The 20379-nt window shown below is 35.5% G+C and overlaps 1 protein-coding gene across 12 annotated transcripts in view; it reads right to left on the reverse strand.

Annotated features, from left to right (window-relative positions):
* Window positions 1-20379, reverse strand: part of LOC105477538 (BBX high mobility group box domain containing) — a 269896-nt gene that overhangs the window by 109318 nt on the left and 140199 nt on the right. For 2 of the 12 annotated variants that reach the window (XM_071092480.1, XM_071092471.1), the window contains exon 1: window positions 735-814. The exons of 6 other annotated variants lie outside the window; for them this stretch is intronic. In XM_071092480.1, the coding sequence (XP_070948581.1) occupies window positions 735-800 (66 nt within the window). In that variant the 5' untranslated portion in view covers window positions 801-814. Of the gene's footprint in view, window positions 1-734; window positions 817-17303; window positions 17402-20379 lie in introns of those variants that run through there. 4 more of the 12 variants (XM_071092479.1, XM_071092470.1, XM_071092469.1 and 1 more) reach the window with 4 other exon arrangements.

A 20379-nucleotide genomic window follows, 5' to 3' on the forward strand; every position in this document is an offset into this window, starting at 1 on the left:
GGAATCTCAGGCTTGCCCTAGGGAAGCACTGGCTGGGCCTTCACAGGAAAGTAATGCTGAAGAGAACAGAACTGGAATTTTGTGGCATTCATACAAAAATGGTCAAAGACGATCTGGTAATAGACATAAAGTGTAATAAAGTGTAAATAACATTTTGTATTTTTCTTTTTTTTTTTTTTTAGATGGAGTTTCGCTCATCACACAGGCTGGAGTGCTGTGGTGCGATCTTGGCTCATTGCAACCTCCGCCTCCCGGGTTCAAGCAATTCTCCTGCCTCAGCCTCCAGAGTAGCTGGGATTACAGGTGTGTGCCACCATGCCCTGCTAATTTTTGTATTTTTAGTAGAGACAGGGTTTCGCCATGTTGGCCAAGCTGGTCTCGAACTCCTGACCTCAGGTGATCCTTCCACCTCGGCCTCCCAAAGTGCTGGGATTAAAGGTGTGAGCCACCGTGCCTAGCCCATTCTGTACTTTTCATATTCATTTTCTGTTGCTTGTAGAGTACTTTTTGCATAGTGAACTATGGGACCAATAATGGTATCAGACAGAGTAAAAATGACCAGTGTCTAGTCCTGGCTTTCACCTCACAAAAGGAAAAACAGATCCAATGTCAGGCCGGTTCAAGACAAAATTCGCAACTGATGAAGTTGAAAAACTGTGGAGTCTTCAAGCATCGGAAAGTTGGGCTAGATGACCATGAAGGCCTGTTATTACCACTGTATGCTATGATTTTACCTCCTTATCTCCAGCAGGGGCCAGGCTGTCCTGCAGTCCCCCCTTCTCTCTCTGTAAGTTCTCCATTCCCCTCTCTCCACTCTCTACTAGAAAAATAAAGACACAATAAATCAGCTTAGCAGGACTTCACATAGCCTTTACACTCATCAAAAAAAAAAAAAAAAAAAAAAAAAAAAAAGAAAGAAAGAAACTTAACTGTATAGCTGAGTCTTCAGAAAAACTGTAACAGCTGTTCTGTGTATTTGTCCCACTCCCTGTTTTCCCACAGTTTACGCAAACCGCCCTCCATTATTAATTAACGCTGGATTCTATGATTTGAAAACTGGCTTAAAGCTGAATTTTGTATACCATCATTAAGTTGTTTTGTAACGTCTGACATTTTAAACATTTCTGATGTGCTTTCTTGGAATTTTGTATTAAGGAAAAAATAACTTTTCCAACATTTTAATAAGACCTCCCAACATCTATTTAGAAAGTATATTGAGAAATATTTTTTTCCTTAAAAAAAAGTCAATTTCTAATGTCCTCAAAGCAAAGTCATAGAGGCTCTCAGTAAATACACATTTTTTATTTTAGACACAATTCAGTGCATGATTTATTATGGAGATGTTAAACTTTCAGAAATTAGGAGATTTGGACCTTTAACAGGTTGGTTAGGATTAAATCACCTTGCCCTATTTTTGCATTTATTCAGAATCTGAGGTAAAACTGCCTATGACACTAGAAAATGCGAACACCACAATAGTCTACAGCTCAGACAAGTAATAAACATGGCCAAACCTGGGTCTTTAAATTGTGGGCCTCACATCAATCCAACCATTCGTGTGCTCAGGGAAGAACTAACTGAACACTGAGGGGCTCCTGCATGATGGAAAAATCAATGGGGAGTTCAAGTGTCCCTAGACATGAATAGTGGAAAGAAGGGTCTGTCCTTGACCACTAAAAGTGCTAAATTATTGATACTGCTAAACCCAGACAACTACTGTCACTACTTCTTCAACTATCTTCCAAAAACAGTTTTAAAAACTTTCCTACTTAAAAATCATCATAGGTTTACAGTCTTGGAAATTTGCTAGAAGAAAAAAAAAACAAAAAAACAAGAAAAAACACAGACAGCTCTTCTTATATTAAATCTACTACTGCTCAAACGGACAAAGGTAAACCAGTAGGTATCTCTTATGGTTATTTCTAGATCTGAGATTTTATGAAGCATACACTGGGAATCATTAATAAAACCGTACAATGTTAGAACTGATCTAAACTCACCAATTTAATGATCTGTAAAACTGAGTCCACAAGAGGGTAAGTTAAAATTAAACGTTTTGCACATAAACACACACATATTTACGTATTTTCCTATTAAATTATAAACCTGAGATTACTTGAATTTCTACTATTAGTAAGAGTAAAATGAGTACAGTATTGTTTTTAAGAGTAAAAATGGCCAGGTTTATTTACAATAAGATAATAAAAAGAACTCTTACTTTCTTCTTCACTTTCCGCCTCTGAAATGAACTGGATCAATAAAGGAAAAGCTTCTAAAGGGCAATTTTATTCTATTATCCTAATGAAAGAAGTCACAGCCAAGTGGAGCAGACAAGAAGTGATCTATTTTGAGAACAATCTACCAATTCTCAGGGTTCCTTGCTATTCTCAAAGGAAAGAATATCACAAAGAAAAGGTACATATCAACAAAAAACCTTGTAGTTACAAAACAAATGTACAAAAAATCTGCACTGAGAGTTTTACTGGAAATCAATAAAGGCAAAAATTAGAAAAGCAGAATGAAAAAATCCGTGGTTATTGGGACTTCTGTCCAAATAAGTATTAGTTAAAATGCTCCAGGACACAGGGAGAATGCCTGTAAGGCATTACTTACAGCAGATAGCAAGCAATCAGAAAAGTGGAAATCAAGGTCCATTACTCATGGCAGGATAGCCTGCATTATCCTCTCACAGATGCAGCACTGGTGAGAGCTGATGAAGAAAAATGAAGGCTGAGAAGGAAAGGGAATAGTGTATCTTCTACATGTAATTTTTAGCAACCTTTCATGAGTTTCCTACCCTTTGCTTCCTTCAATTTCATTTAGAAAAATCATCTTGGTTAAGGCTGCTCAAGTGTGACTTTGCAACTAGCCTAATGTGGCCCCAAATTACTATCCTCAACATTTGTTATACCAAACACCTGATTAAATACCCTCAGGTTAAAGTGGATCAAGGTAACTTTATGCTGATTCCACGAACAAGAACCTGTCAAACTGACAAATCAGTGTCTACTCTCGTGGATACTGTCTCCTATCAGATGGGCTTCCTATTTTCTTAAAACTTGTTTCTTGACCCTGGCAGCCTCCTGTCAGTCTATATAACACCCTGGCTCCTAAAACTAATACATTCTTATTTTCTGTTCTCTAGTTTCTCTATAGACTATATTGTTAACCTCTGCTATTATTTGGCAGAGTCTCCTGGAAGCCATTCGTAGTGACCTTACCACAAAATTACAACTGCATTTCTTCAGAACCAACTTTACTTTCTAAAATATGTAATTCAGTTGCCCATGTTTTAAAACAGCTCATAAAAAAGGACTGACACTTCTATGGTGCTGCTTCCCCCCACCCACTTTGCCTACAATCCCAGAAAAAAAAAAGATGAAAGGCAGGAAGTGGCCTATCAACATGCAGCTCTCCTTCGAAGACAGATAACAAAATACTGCAGTTAAGAGTATATTTGCAATTGCAAAGTTACTCTTCCTGAACAAATTCCAAATACAGTATCTGTCTTTGATCTTACAAAAGCATTTTTCTTACTGTTCATAGCTGACATTGATGATTCAGTTAGGCACCCCACTCTCAACTATGGGAAAAATGTTCCCTGAAATTCAGTCATGTGAGTTTTCAGCTTTTAGTTGTCAGGCTAGAAGTAGCTGCCTTTGCTCCGCCACTGCTGCTTCCTTGGATATTTCTGCTTGTCATGGTGACGTAGGAACTTACCATAGCAACAGCATCAATTTGACTACCTGGGAGACCCTCTCAATTCCTTCTCTGGGATGTCAGACAGTGTTGGACATTATTGGAGAGTTATTCAGCATCCCCTCGGACAGGGCCTATTATCTCAGAAAAAAATATTGCAACTATGGGAAAAATTTTGAAGACCTTAAACTGAAACACAGTTTAAGTTTTATATTTAAAAATGGAATCTATTTCTTAACCTTTCATATTTACTGCTATGCCAAGTCTAATGATGATATATAGAATGAAACAAGCTTATTTTAAAACAATAAAATATCCCTGTCATCTCCATGGTTCATGTTAAACAATTAGAGAAGATAAATAGCAGCCACATTATAACATTTATTTAAAAATATTTTCTTACCTGCAATAGGTACTGCTGAAGGGAATTTAGAAAGACAGTTTTCCATCTGGGGACTTTTAATAAAGGGAGGAAACAACAGATATTGACATAGTAAAACAATGGGAAGGCTCTTATTTTTGATAGCTTAAAGTTCAGTTAGTGGAGAGCAACAGCAGGATCTAACTGAAGCCTAAGGAAGATTTATAATCCTGGGTTAAAAGTTCCCATTACCACAATATAATCTTTCTGGGTAAGAAAAAATAAAGCAGCTTTCATGGAAAAGAACTATACTTTTAAGATTAACACATGTGCAGGCACATGCATGCCTACTTTCTACGAAGTGTAGAGCTGATAGATCCACAGATAGAAACTGGAAAACTGCCAACAGCCCTTGGACTGTAAAGTATTCCTTGCTCCCATAAAACAGAGTTTTGTATGAATGTGACCTCTAATGCCAAATCTAACTTTTGGGATGCATCCATAAAGTCAGCAGTTAGTACATTCTTGACTGACAGTCTGATAGCTTAGCTTCTAAAAGGAGCATTAACCACTCCAGTATGTGAACATTCAGTGACTAAGAGCATCTGCAGCAAAGTTAAGAAAGCAGAATAAAAGAATGACAATCTAAACAAGCAATGTGTATACCATTGTATCTATCAGCATCAGGCAAATGTGATCACAAATAAATCCTTATAATACCCTGAAGTTTTCCTTCTCTAGCAAAATAGCTATTTTCTTTTCCCTGAAAAAGAAAACTATGCTTTCCATCCTACTAAATGGCAGTAATTTTATGATACATAGCAAACATATGAGGAAGTATCTATTTCTAAAATGTACAAGTTTACACCATACCACACCTTGAATCCCACCATCTTTGTGAAATCAAATAAAACACTAAAATCGGAAGCAGGGGGGACCTCTAACAAGGGCAGGCATAGGAATTTGATGGCAAAATCAATCAATAAAAAAATGTTTCATTAAATGCATTTACAGTAACATTTATATACCATAATTCTAATTAAAAAGTAAAGAAACTGTTCAACTATGTTTATGCCTAGTAAAAAGGCTACAAGGACAACAATAAAATGTTCACAAGGGATATGCAGTGGTATATGCATTGACTGATATTTTTGTCTCCATGCATTTTGGTGTTATTCTCATTCACCATGTATTATTTTACAGACAAAAAAGAAAGTCAATAAGTTATTTTAAAATAAAATATTTTAAATGTGATTTAATGGAGGATAAAGTATCAGGCTTCTGAGGTGTCAGATCAATATGCTGCAGTGGAAAGTGATTTTCTCTTCCTGATCCTTTCTGTGACAATGTGACATCTTTTCACACTTGCTCAAAATTAACTGCTTCACCACATAATTACTGCAACTGCAGCAAATGGGCCTTTTTGTCTGTAATTCAATTACCGCGGGACGTCTTATAGTTTCAGCATTTAGAAGTGAAGCACTTACTTGACTACATACATGGGAATAAAACAGACTCTCAACATATCATATCTTAATTAAGAATGAACTTTAAAATTCCATTGTTTGTTTATACCAGAGTCATCCTAGATTATTACCCAATGCTATGGGATCTAGTGGGAGAGCAGAAATACTGTTTTATCTCATTTCTAGGTAACTTAAGTGATTGCCCTATTATGATCAGAAGCTGGAGTTGGTTTGCTGGAGTAGACCCTTCTGTCCCACATTATTTTATCTACACAGCTACTGTGACATTATCACCTTCAATAGGGGTTTTATTGTTTGCAGGTTTGTCTTCCACACTTAATAAAAGCATACCTACTACAAAGAACAAATTCTTAGTGATGAATGAACGAGTGAACTGTCTTAGAAATAACTTGGGGAAAATGTCAGAGACAGCTTAAGAAATCATAGTGAATCATCCATAACCTCAATAACACTGGGGGCGGGGGGAAACTATTAAATGTTCTTCCCATAAGAGGAGTTCCCAACAACTTAGGTCGTCTTTCCTTCCTCCAACCTCACTCACCCTACCCATGTTCCTAACATCTTCATGAATTTACTCTACATCTGCTTTTAAAAAGAGTAACCAAATTAGTTTTATGTGAAGTACACTTTTATAACACCTGATTTTTACTATCAGTTGGCCTCTGGATTTCATTATACTGCACTGTTATGAAGCACATTGAATGTGTGTGATTTTATTTCATGTTAGCTTTATCAGTAGCTGTTGAAAACATGCTTTCGGTGCAGCTTCCCCCATGATCTAGACTGACTTTTATGGTCAGCAGGTGTAAGATTCTGGAAATTTATATTTATAGCCCCCCTGTTGCTAGCTTTACTCTGACAGGGAGAAATAAAATTTACCCTCAGTTAAGCAACTGAGTAAAACTATCCACAAGGTAGTTCACCTTAATAAAATAGTAGGTGTGGAAATCTCCAGAATTTCTCTACAGGAAATTCTACCTTATTCTTTCGGTATATGATATGCATCTTCAGAGTCCAAAGGGCGGACACTTTCAATTACTTCTCTGGTTAGGCTTAACTTACAGTAATATCCAGTACTCTAAAATCAGCATTTCTCAGTGAGGAAGATTTTGGCATCGTGAATGGGATAGTTTCTTACTTGGCAAGACTGTTTCACTTCCTGCTGAGTTAACATGTATCTAGGCTCTTTCCCTGCCCTTTGACTCCTACACCCAATCCCAGACTGTAGCATTTCACCAAATAATGTCCTACTAATTTCTAAACACTCCTTGTAGGTTTGTGGGATCCGCAGTTGAAAGTTACTGCTCTAAATAAATGCACTATATAAATTTGAATTTTAAAAATAATTTCAGACTCTTTAAAAAAGACGTTTCATAACACTATATTAACTAAACCTTTCCCCACCTATTTCCAGGAACATACAAGACTCATCTACTATATGCTTAAGGTGTCCTTGGTGGATGTAAATATTTTCTTCGTGATCTCTGGTTGCTAACAATCCTGATATCATAAAACTTGCATTAATATTTCTATGTCTATTTGTGTTGATTACTTATAAGCTATCCAAATTGGCTTAATTTTGTTAGAACAGGTTTCTAAAGCATTATTTATTAGCACTACCATCAGGGCTTCCACTTTTCAGGTGTTATTTTGAAAAGCATTACAGGAAGGGAGTCAATTGCTACACCCTCTATGGTGGGCCACCACGGTACATCACACATAAAGAGGCACACTCCAAAATCCAGAGAAAAACACTACTTTTGCAAATTTAGGCTTCCTGGTCACCAGAGCAATGCAAAGCTGATGAGTCATTTCTAAAACATGAAGTGCAATTCTAAAACTTTCAGAAGAGTAACAAAGATCCAATTTGTTTAATTAATGAAAGGTTACATGGAATTGTAAATCTGAACTTTTTTAAACCATAAGAACTTCATGATCATTTAGTGAGGATGTTGAAACTTGAGTGTCTTCCTTATCTACATGTGCAGTATGTCTTAACGGACCTGTCAACAGTCAAAGAAGCTTTTAAAAACTGCTATAGCGAGACCTAGCAATTCAACTGAATCGCACATGGTCTCCTATAAATATTACATAAATAGTGGTTTCAGTGGTTTCTGACTGAAAATTCAGCCTCTTTCTGCTCCTTTTTCCAACAAGCCATACTGTCAGGTATGGGAAACCCTAACGCTTTCATAAATTTGGCTCTGTCACCTCTTCAAGTAATCAACAACCTCATTTTACTTGGAAACCACTTCACCCTTACTTTCTGCACGTCTACTACCACTTGCACCCCTTGACCTCCTCTTAGAAATATGGGGCTTCTGAAATCCTATTTGGATTTTTGGAATAATTGCTTTGTAAAGAGGTACTCCTAAGAGGCGATAAAGGAGTCCAACTCAGGAGTAGCTCTAGTTAAAATAGGGAAGTCAGATACGTTCATTTATGCCATCCTTCGACTTGGGTCTGTGAGGAGCTTTTCCAGACCTTCCTAAGAACCAAAAAAGCCCCATGTGGCCAGTGAGGAAGGTTTGGCTTGTTTCTCCATCATCCAAAAATAGGGCTCACTTGTCAAAGTCTGACAGCCTTCTGGCCACAGTAACACTTATGGGCTCAGCAGGAAGTATCTGAAATCCTGAATTATGTTCACACTGAACACTTGTTCCTCCCAGCCTTCCCTGATCCCCGGGACTCAGACCCTACTTTCTTACTGAACCTGTTCATTGCCGATAGACTTTCTGTTTTAAAACGCCAGTTCTGAGTCCTTCCAGGTTGTCATAGGCTAGACTTTCCCAATGAGACAACAAGGGCTAAGTAACATAATAAATTAAAACTCATTTTAAAATATGGCTTTGGGGAAGAGTAATTTTTAATGACTCTTCATGAAGGAATTTTAGGTACTATGACATCAAGAAGAGAGGGTTTTTTTTAATAAAGCCCCCACAGTACAAGTTCTGAGGAAAGAGAAAGCCTGGACTGTACTAATCCCTTTCTGGTTCGGCTTGTTCATGTTTTATTTTTTCCATTTTATAAAGAAACAATCTTAAAGCAAGTAAGCAAGCACTTTAACAGAATCCTGTTGTTTCCGGGATGGATCTTTTCAATGTTGCTAGCCACACACTATGTCTTCCTGAAGAGGTGGTATTTTATTTATCTTTGTATGCCCAGTGCTATTGTTGTGCCTGGCATATATTAGGTGCTTAATAAATGTCCATTAAATCAATGGCTCTGCTGCTGGGAAACCACACAGCTTCCATATTCAGCACAGCAGGACCTGGACAAGGCTGAGAAAATATGTGACTCAAGCCCAGAAAACTCTATGAGCCTGAATTTTGGTTAATATACATCAAATTATTACCATGATATGTAAATTCCATACAAATTAAAAATTATGTATCATCTGTGTCAAAGATATGCATGGTGTCAAACATAACTGTAAACTATATTATTTAGACTACAAACTTTACAACTTGCGATCTTACATTCAATACGAAAATGGCACTGATGCCATTTCAAAAGAACTACACAAATCTTTGGCTTTTTTTTTTTTTAATGAAGCCCTTAAATATGGCTTTGAAAGAAATCCTAGACCATCCTGCTTAATTTCCCTTTGTCTAAGCTTGATATCTCATGTGATTTGACATACATGTTAAGTGTGAACTCTCTTTTTTCCTGAATTTGTAAACCTGCATCTATAAATTATTAGAATATCTGCAAACAGTGTAATCTTGGGCAAGTAACCTAACCTCTCTGTGCCTTGGCAACCTCATCTGTAAAAGGAAGATAATAACAGTATCTATTTCATTGTGAGGATTAAGTCAATTTTTATAAACACATACACTGCTTGGAGTAGTGCTTTGCAGTAAGTGCAAATGAAGGTTTGCTATCATTATCATCATAATTAATCATGAACTATAAGCATTCAAATCAACTTGAAATAAACTACAATTAACAACTTTTTTTTTTTTTTTTTTTTTTGAGAAAGGGTCTTGCCCTTCTTGCCCAGGTTGAAGTACAGTAGTGCAAATACAGCTCACTGCTGTAGCCTTGACCTTCTGAGCTCAAGTGATCTTCCCACCTCAGCCTCTAGAGTAGCTGAGACGACAGGCGTGCGTCACCAAACCCAGCTAACGTTTCAAATTTTTGCAGAGGCAAGGTCTCACTGTGTTGCCTAGGCTTATCTCAAACTCCTGGGCTCAAACAATCCTCCTGCCTCGGCTTGCCTCCCAAAGTGCTGGGATTATAGGCTTAAGCCACCGTGCTATGCCTATAATAACTTCTAACCATTAAACTCATGTAACCAAAAAAAGTAAAAAATTCATTCAATATTATTGAGAACCTACTATTAACCAGATGTTGTGCTAGGTTGACCTATGCTGCTTTAATCCAGTGCTCTCATCAGTCAATACCGTTAGGTAAAGAAATACCTCTGCATGTCAAAAATCTGTGGGTAGAGAAAAAATGGGAGTGGGGGGGCAAAACATAAACAGCAGGAGCTTGGTTAAAATATAACAATTTATAGTGACTAAGAATTCCATGAAAATGCATTCATTGACATAAAAAGACACTCAAGATAAGTGGGAAAAAAGGTTGCATAGAAAAGAGCCTGATTCCTTTAAAAAATACATAATAAATATGTGCTTATATATACATAAACCAAAAAAGCCTGAAAGAATGAACGCTAAATTGTTTACGACATTATCTACGATAAAATTATGGATGAGGTTTTCTTCTTTCTGGTAATTCTATTTTCTAGCTTTTCTTTAACTTAAAATACAAATAATTCAAAAATAAAAAAATAAGACATTGGGGTATACTGTATAGTTCCATAAACAATAAGCTTTTAAAAATACTAATAGGCTAAAGAGATTAACCAAATCATTTGGAAATTTGTATGCACTTAAGAATAAGATTGTTAGCTTGTTAATACAGACATTTCTCAACTTACAAGTAAGTTAAAAATACCATTAGTGGAAAATGGTCTTTAATATATACCTAAGTTACTGAATATCATAGCCTAACATAGGTTAAACGTGCTTGAAAAACTTTTAGTATTCGATAAGTTACATAAGATATGCAACACTATTATAAAATAGACTTTGTGTTAGATGATTTTGCCCACTTGTAGGCTAATACAACTGTTCTGAGTGTGTAAGCTAAGAGTGTAGTGAGTGTATCAGGATGTAGCCCCATTTTAAGTCAAAGAGCATCTGTATTTGAAAAATAAATTCAACACTAAGAAATTTTTCACAGGATCAAGGTCAATGGTTCTTAGAACTTTAAAAGAACTTTGGAACCACACCAAAAATATAATCTCTATCTCTGCTATAAGCACAATGCCCTACCAAAGCAAAATACCAAAACTTATTTTCTAACTAGCAGGGGACCAATTTTCTATGCTTTCCATATTTTTATAAAATTAAGAATGTAAAATGGTTAGGAAAGCAAGTTTCCCGATGTTACTAATACAGGTTACCAATGTCATGCTATGTTTGAGAACATATCAGGATGTTCTAGAAACGTTTCCTATGATGAGTGGGCAGTATGTCAAAATGGCTGGTTAAAATTTTTTCACTTTAAGATTATTTTAAAGTATATGTGAATTCATATATTCATGAACAACCAACCTTCAGAGAAAAAAATAAAACCCTTTCTGTTCCAATTATACCCGCTAGTCAAGAATGCTTCAGGATAACGCTAAACACAATTACAAGATGCCATCTAGTGGATGTTTTTATAAAATTTCTCTGCTTGCTTACATTTCAATCTTGATGAAATGATCTTTTAAAAAGCTATTCTGCATGAAAAAACAGCTATCCCTTACACCACTTCCTCACCAATTACTGGTCTGAGCTGGTGGACAACAACATATTTTAAACACACACAACTCTGACTGGTAATAGTGATTTTAAATCTCAAGTTGAATATCTGCCACTACCACAAAGAATAAGGAACAGCCCAATTATCTCCTAAGTGGTCCAGGACCTATAATGGTCGCACAACACAAGTTAGAAAGGAGATTCAATTTAACATGTTTTTATCATTCACTTCAGATGATGATGATAAAAGATTAGCATCATTATATCAGGACAGTAATTACTGTTACTGCTGCCCTACACTATATGAAATAAACTTACTGGTTCTAAATAAGCTATGTCTGATATTTCAAAATCAGTGTAGTGTTTCCAGCAAAGCTGTGAAAGCGGTACCACGTCCCTACATGTACACAGCTGTAAAGGCTCTTTTTACTATCAGTGTGGCAGTAACGCAAGTTATGATCAATTAAAATGGTATTAACGAAACCAACTGATGTAGCATAAATACATAAGGCAAGATGGAAGACTGATACCCAACCAAATATTTATTTATAGTATTAGACTTTGATAATTCAGATACAATTTATAATTAAACTTAATCAGATGAAATTCATATCTATCTAAATTACCTTAGTTATAGACTCATTGTTTTGTTTTGATCTTTGGAAGCGGATTCTACAATTTTTTTTAAAAAAATTCTAATTTTCTAGATATTTTCAGATTCCTACATTGTAAAACAGAACTTATCAATTTATTTGTAGGGCATCCTACTGTCTGATAATAAGTTTTTGTTTTAAAAAGTTTTCTGTAGCCTGTCATAACTGGCTCCCCTAGGAAAATTCTCCATTTGTCACTGCTATTTCTGGTGTCATATTTAATTTATAGGATAATTTGTTTAAAGAGCTACTCTTCTAAAAATGAAACCCTTCAACACAGACTTGATGGGGACCGCAAATCCAGCCCTTGGAGATCATCTTGTCCCCCAATTTACAGATGTCAAAAAAAAAAAAAAAAAAAAAAAAGACCCACAGGGGTTAAAGGTTAGCTCAAGTTCACCAAACCAATTAGTGGCAGAGTTAAGGTTGGGTCTCTTGACCACAAAATCAGAACTCTTTCCGCTATATCATACTGCCTTTTTCTTCTTCCCCAAAGAGTAACAGAATGTCTCCTTTAAAAGCTTCTTAAGGTACTGTAGTGTCATTTTGATCTAAAAGGTCCATGAGGGAACTGCTGCCTAAGTGTATCAGACGCAAACGACGGTATTAAAACTGAGTTCCTCCATGATCATCAGAGAAGAGAGGGGCAAAGCAGCTTCTGTAGAGCAATCCAGATCAGTGGTTTTGACAAGGGGACTGAGAGACAACAGAACAGACTCATCAGTTATTGAAGTGAGAATCTGTGCTGTTTACTAAGAGGGCACAAGGAGCTGCTTCTGCTTCCCATCAGCACAGTCCTTAAGCTGGCTGAGGCTGAGGGAGCAGCATTTCCTCCGCAGGTGCTCAAAACACGATGGCCAATAAACAGAAGTTCACAAACTAACCCTCAGGATTTGAGAAGAAAAGCTCTGATTTCCCTCAAAACTGCCATCTTTTGCCTCTCATCATCTCACAGAGTAAGGATAGATACACTATACATTATTTTAGCTCTGAACCCGTTCCAGTCTCCAGGGTCTGAAACTTTAATCTGGATCTTCCTATCAGATTAATGGCAGTTGACACCATTTAACTTTTATGGTATAGTTAAAATGTCCTTTCTGTTATTCTTCTGCGACTTACTTCTTACTATTCATAATCATATTCTGACATGATAAATGCATACATAAGTGGAAGTCTGAAAACCTGGACTCTGTAAGCAGGAACATGTCTTGGCTAAATCACCTAACCTCTCAATATCAGGTTCCCTCTTTCGTATCTGGAGATGGCTGGCCCCTACACTCTAAATTACTCTAAGCCTGTTATTTCTTAAAAACACTCTGCAACAAATTCAACACAATAGAACTTACCAGGCCTTGCCCTAACACTACCTCTTAGCAAAGGCTTTAACAGAAGTCTGAGGAGTGTAGTGATAGGACCAAATCTAAAAGGAGTTCTTTGTAAGATCACATGTGAATTGCTTTTGAGAAAGTCTCTTTAGACGTCTTACTTTGGCTCCTCTTCTATACAAACTGCTGTGGGAGCCTAAGAAAAGCAGCTTTCAAACGTGCAAGTACACAGATTTGGTACTGCTGCCGCCAGGCTGCAACCACTGCCAGGGGAAAGAAGTGAGTCAAAGCAATTCAACGCATCGCACGCCTCAATGTCTTCCCTTCACTTGGCAATGATACACTGGGATCAGTCATCCAGCTAAACGTCCAGAGTCCCAAAGTCATTACTAGTGCAAGGGTTTCTAGTCTAAAACTTCCAGGGTGATATAAAAGTTTAAAATCAATACAAAGGAGGTCTTTTTATGTTACTGCTAAATGCTAGGAATAATCTGTCAAAAATTAGAAGGGTAGTAAGACAATGACTTAGGAATTCTACAATGTGTGTGTTAGAACCTTCAGACACACCTTTCTGGCTCGAAGGCGTTATGGTACTTATTAAAAGAATCGAGAAGAATCAAAAGGCAGTTTTTAGTATTAGTTACATAGTCAGAATTTCCAAAGATATTTACAAGTGTGTTTTTCAGGCTCCTTTGACATGTATTTCTAATTTTTAAGGGACTATAGATGACTTACACATTCTTTTCCCTTGAAAAATGTATCATCAAAAGTATTATTAATGGTTTGGGTCAAATTATATCATATATAAGTTTGGATGCATTTTTTTTTTCTAAAGAGAGTGATTAACTTTACATTTTGTGGCCATACCACTCTGTAAAGAACAGTTCACGTCTGTCCACCAATATAAATAAAATACTTGAAGACTGTCACAAGGACGTGTTGTCAAACTGCTCTATGTGTGTTTTACACGAAACAGGACTTCCAAATGTAGAAAAGGTATGTGTTTAAACATGAAGAAATGTATTTCTAACAAGTGGGCTTCTTCATTTTAAAAACAGTTCTACGGGTAGTATTTTATGGTAATTTTCAAGAGTTTACAGTAGTCAAATGTTATCCAGAATAAGAGAAATTTCTAAGAAAAAATTTGAAATGGGTCCTACTATAATAATTATCTGGTTGTCTCTAATAAGCAGCAATTTATAAAACAGAAAACTTTATTGTAAGGAGGCATACTTTTAATCAGTATTATTTTCATTCTTTGAGAGTCTAGGAATGTTTATCTTTGCCTATGCCCTGAATTTTTCAGGGGAACTATACAACTGTTAAAAAGGAAACAAATAATATGATTCCTGTGAAGGTTTTTTGGGGTAGGCAACAGGTACAGAAGCCGAAATGCTGGGTTTAATCTACATTAAAAAATGTAGATTAAAGCTTTCTTAAAAACAGATTTTAAATGGCTATTAGAAATTGTTGAGCCTTTATTAACATAATAGGAAAACTCACTACCATACCCTAAGAAAAACTCTTTGCCCTAATCAAACAAATCTAACTGTCATTACATCCCATATACGGTTTCGCAACTCCTGAAACCATTTCTACTACAAGGAACGTTTTCTCTGACACTTGATCTCTTTTCTTTATTATCAAAAGTCTGTTATCGTGAAACTCTTGTTAATAACTCTTATTAACTTCATCTAACTTGATTTAGGAATAATCTTCTACTCATTTTGAACTCCTACTTTACTTTACTTTACTTCATTCAAAATCACAAAATTATGGAAGTCAGAACATACTTCAGAGATTATCCAACTTAACTCCCTTACTGAAAGACAAGAAAATTCAGGACAAAATTAAGAAATTTTCTCAAGGTCCTGGAACTTGTTCAAGATGAAAGAGCTGGGGCCAGTACCAAGTCATTCATGGGGTTAATTTTTCATTTTCATTTATCACTGAGAAAGACTAACAATTCTAAAGCCAACCAAAGTTTATTTAATTTTTAAAAAAGTAAATCGTGACACTCTTCACAAAGGATAAAAATTTTACTTCATTAAAATTTACTTCATTAAAATGACCAACAGTCATTCCACATTCAAAGTAAATGTAGTGAGCACCCACGGCTATGCCAGCCCTTTAAAAACAAAAGGCAAAAGAATATACGAGAACTAAATACTTATTCTAAGATCCTGATATTTCAGCACAGTGTACTCCAATGGACTCCACTATTTAATAAAAATATGCCCTAGTTTGATACTCTTCCTCTATTCTGGTTGCTTTCTTTTACCATTCCTTCCTTCAGCTTCTAAATAATTCATACCTTATACTTATTAGGAGATGTTATCTTGAAGAACTGGCAATAGTACAACACAGCTTCAAAAATACACACTTTCTACCTGAACTACAAAATGTTTCCAACATAGGTTCTTTTCACGAAATGCCACATTCAACTTATGCTTGAACACTGCAGTCATATTATTCTAGATCCCCTTTAACTCAAAATATCACTTTGTATCACAGGGTTATAAAATAGCCAGGACCTTTCTCCTAATAGGTCAAATCCTCTCAATACTTACTTTGTAGATTGTGATTTGAAGATAAGAACACTTTTTCTCAAATAACCTGCACTAAGAGTTATATAATTAACATAGTTATTTTATACTTGGGGAGCTAAGGTGAAGAGATACTTAAGGTCTCATACAAGTGACTCTAAGACATTTGCTCTAATTCTCAATTTAACAGTCCAGACATAAGATTATGCCTCATTAGAAAGTTATCAAACAGAAGATATCCTTTTCTAATTTGTCTCCAAGTTTCAAATAAAATACACTACATATCAAAACTTCTAAAATTCATTTTATCACTGGTTAAAATTTGGTGTTTAGGACTTTTCTAAACCATGTTGATCTTTCTGTAACTGTCTGAGATAAAGAATCACAAGTAGAGACTTTGAAGATGTAAGATTTTTCAAAAAGGATCTGAGAAAACAGAATCCTAAAACTAGCCTGCATTCGTGTGGTCATTATTCTTGCAGCACGCTAATCCATTATGAATATTTAGTTAAGTCAGAGACTCATCAACACTCTTTTGCTCCCTACATATTTACAGCAACAGTCTCTCAAGGAGGCAATGAGTCTGCAGTGTATATGGATCTAATAAAATGTGTGAATTGTTTTATTCTGCTGCGCTCAATTTTACAATTCTGAAAAGTCTTTTTGAGATATATTTCTCCATATGTTTCTGGCCTTGTCCATATCATTCTTTGAATTGACTTTCTTCAGTGAACTAAAGCATTCACTTAGTTTCAACAAATAATACACATAAAATTATGATTTTTTTTTTCTCAGTTTGTGAATAACATTGAGATGTAGCCCTTGTTAGGTCAATCTTGAAATGAAGATTCAATGTTTTCCTCTGAGGATCAGAAAAATAATTCAAAAGAAATACTGAGCTCTATCACTTAAGCTCTCTTAATAGTCTCAGTGGTGTTTAGGCTTAAATCTCTACAAATTTTAAGATAAAAATACACTACATGTGGATTTCTGATCTTCAAGTTACAGACAGAAGCTCTTATTACAGCAGCCAAAATATAATCTGAATGCTTATTTTGATTTCTTTGCACTACCCAAAATCAAATAACTTTTGTTGGGCAACTGCAGACACTCGGCTGAGTCAATGAACATATTTAAGACAGCTGCTTCTTGTTTGTGAACCCAAAACTATTTTTACTGAAGGAGGCGCAGGTTGTACAATGAAAAAAAAATCAGAATCCTCCAAAAAAGTTTTTAAAAATGCTCAACAGAAAGGATCCATTTAACATGTTTAACGATGAAACAGCAATCTGATCTATGTAAATCTCAGAACACAACTAACAGATATTCCTCAACTAGCCACATTTAAAAAAAATTGTTTTTAGAAAAAAGCGACAAATTATAAAAAGCTAACATCAATTAAAAACAAACACCAACCTCTCAGAATGTCTTGTGCAGGGAGTGCAGAGGTGGAGATGTTGTTGGTGTTGGTAGTGGGCAATTAATTGGGTGTCAGTACCTACTTCTTCAAACATCTGTAAAATAATTATTATTCATTAAAGTGATCCTCTCGTTAAAAAATAAGCTTCCCTCTAGTATTTGTTATTAATCCAGTCAAGTGTATTAAACATTTTTATATTTGTAATACAAATATGAAACTAAAAAGTTTTCTAGCTGTCAATGAATAAAGTAACCTAAACTCTTCTTTTCTAAATATTCCTGTTTATTCTATACTTTTTATTCTTTTTAAATTTTTTATTTTATTTTTTAATTGACATATAACAGCTATACATATTTATGGTGTTGATATTTCAATACATATGGTGTATAGTAATCAGATCAGGGTAATTATCGCATATCCATCATCCTAAACGTTTATCACTTCTCCCTGTTGGGAACACTCAATATCTTCCTTGTAGCTATTTGAAACTATATATTATTGTTAACTACAGTTATTCTACAGTAGTATAACACTAGAACTTATTCCTGCTATTTCGCTGTAATTTTATATCCTTTAACAAATCTCATTTTTATTCTTGAATATTAAGACATTAGTTTCATTTCTTAATATACTAAAATTACTATTTGGTAGAAAATGTATTCTCTTACTGTATGTTTTAAGGTGATATATTAAAAATGTATTAGTGATCTATTTTATTAACTGACATTTTCTCTGAATTTAAAGTGCATTTCCTCAAATGCTGTGAATAAGAAATAGTTAAATCTAATTAGCTAAGTCTAATACATAACATCTGATTCAAACTCCGGTATACTAATATACATGAAAGAATAGATATAAAAATATGTACGAATATAACCCTAATTGGGATCCATTTCATAATTTCTAATAAAGTAATATTTTGGAAATAAGAACTAAAAAGTTTATCTGTTTTCCATTTCCATGCTCATGAAATCAGAGCAGGGGTGTTAAAAGGTTTGGTGACTTGGCAGTCAGGCCTGGCTATGAATTTTGACTACTAGTAGTTATCTAACCTAAGGACCTCTGTTCATTAATCTGTAAAAGTAGACTAGGGCCTACTTCACAGGATGGTTACAACAGAAACAGACAATAAATGTGAAAAATCCCTTTTAGAGTACCTCATATATGCTGCCTTGTATACATACTGTTTAAAATGCACATTTCCTTCCCTCTTCAAATCCTTTGGCACCACTTCAACCCAAGAGATAACTATAGCAGTTCCTAAGTGATAATTTCCATTCAAACTAATCTGTACCAGATTTACTTAGAATCATGCTTTGAGGTTTTCACTCCGTGAAATCAAACCCTTCAGTGGCCCTTTATGGTCTACTCCTAGAATTTAATTCCTTAGTTTGGTATTCTGCATCTTTTTTGTGCCCCTTCCCACTTCACTCCCCACCCACATATTCAAAACCTGGCCTCAAACTTCCTTTGCCTTTTACTATATTCCAGAAGATTTACTCAAGGCCCAGCTCCCTGCAATGGAGTGCTTTTTTGCCTCTTATCATTTGTCCAGAAATCCCTTATTTAAAACGGCCCTTCTCTCTTCCTCTTGATGCAAGTCAAATATGATCCTAAGCAAAATAACATCTTCTTCCTCTAGATTCTTAACTTTCTACAGCATGAGCCATAAACTGCCTTGTGACACTATTCTATTATTATCTCAAATGATAATTTTAAATCTGTGACTCAGCCTCTTATTGTACCTCTACTTCAGAAACATTCACATCACCATCATCATCATCATCATCGCTAGCCTCTTAATTATAGGCAAGGAGTCTTAAAGTTCCCATTGAAGACCGTAGATTTAAATCTGTGAAGTTAACATCCTCCATGGTTCATCCTTAACTTTAACCTCTGAATGTGGGAGGGGGATGGGAAAAAGTAGGTGTCTCCCTTATTTGTCTTTGAAGTTGCCATAATAGCATAAATCAAGAAAAAGGAGAACACAGTCCCATCATGATTTTGTCAACCATAGTAAGTACAAAAAATAAGAGCCAGAACCTTTGCGTGAAAACTGTCTTGGAAGCCTTTTAAATGCAAATAATTTCAAACAAATCAACAAAAGTCTCCGGCACATTTTTTAAAGATTGAAAGAAAAGGAAACGTACTCAAATAAATCCTTGATTAAGCTCCAATGAGTGCAGAAGAAAGGCTGTCTCCATGAGCTTTAATTTTGAAGGAACAGCTGACTGGATGACTCCATTCAGTGAAAATCAGACCCACTCCTGCCTTGGCACTGAGCTCTATTAGTTCTCTGACTCAGAGTTCCAGAGCACGAACTTTCCTAGGTCCAGAGTGGTTCTTAGCAGGTAGCTGGTTACTAAGGGATGAAAACACAAGCCCCATGTTTACTGGGCAGCTCCGGGCTCATAGAAATAACACTGCCATCAACCTGATTATAACAAACACACATCTATATGTGCTGTGTAGGGGTTAAGTAACAGGAAATAACTATAAATGGATGAAAACGGCAGCCAAGACTCCTCTAAGCTCAAAACAGACCTTAACATAAGTGCAATAATGTCATCATTCAAATGAGACACAGTGCTTGGCTAGCACAAGAAAAAGGAGTAGTGTCCACTGGCTAAGCACAAAAGAAGCTCACAGATTCTGAGTAAGATTTGCTGGGAGAAAACAGTTTGGCATGTGCATAGAAGAAGAAAACCATATTTAGAAATCTTCAACAACATAATATGTAGGTGAGCTTCCTAGAAGGGTCCCAATTCCTCAAAATAAGTATTAATATTAAAGTGCAGCTGCTCTACTTTCTGTTCCATTGTTTTTACAGAAACAATCAGCGATTTATTTTTCAGATTTAATAAAACCTAGTCAGGCTTTTGGAAATGTAAATTTTTATAGCTAAGATAAATAAATGGTAATACACTAGAAAACATTCAAGAAAACAGATTCATTGCTCCCTTCTTTTTCATCAAAATTACAGATCCATTTAAATATTTTACTTTTTAAATTTCAAATACAAACTACAAGACAAAATGAATATTGTTATTCAAGCAAGACCTAAATCTGAAT

The sequence above is a fragment of the Macaca nemestrina genome, chromosome 2 (assembly GCF_043159975.1).
Source record: "Macaca nemestrina isolate mMacNem1 chromosome 2, mMacNem.hap1, whole genome shotgun sequence".
NCBI classification, from domain to species: domain Eukaryota; kingdom Metazoa; phylum Chordata; class Mammalia; order Primates; family Cercopithecidae; genus Macaca; species Macaca nemestrina.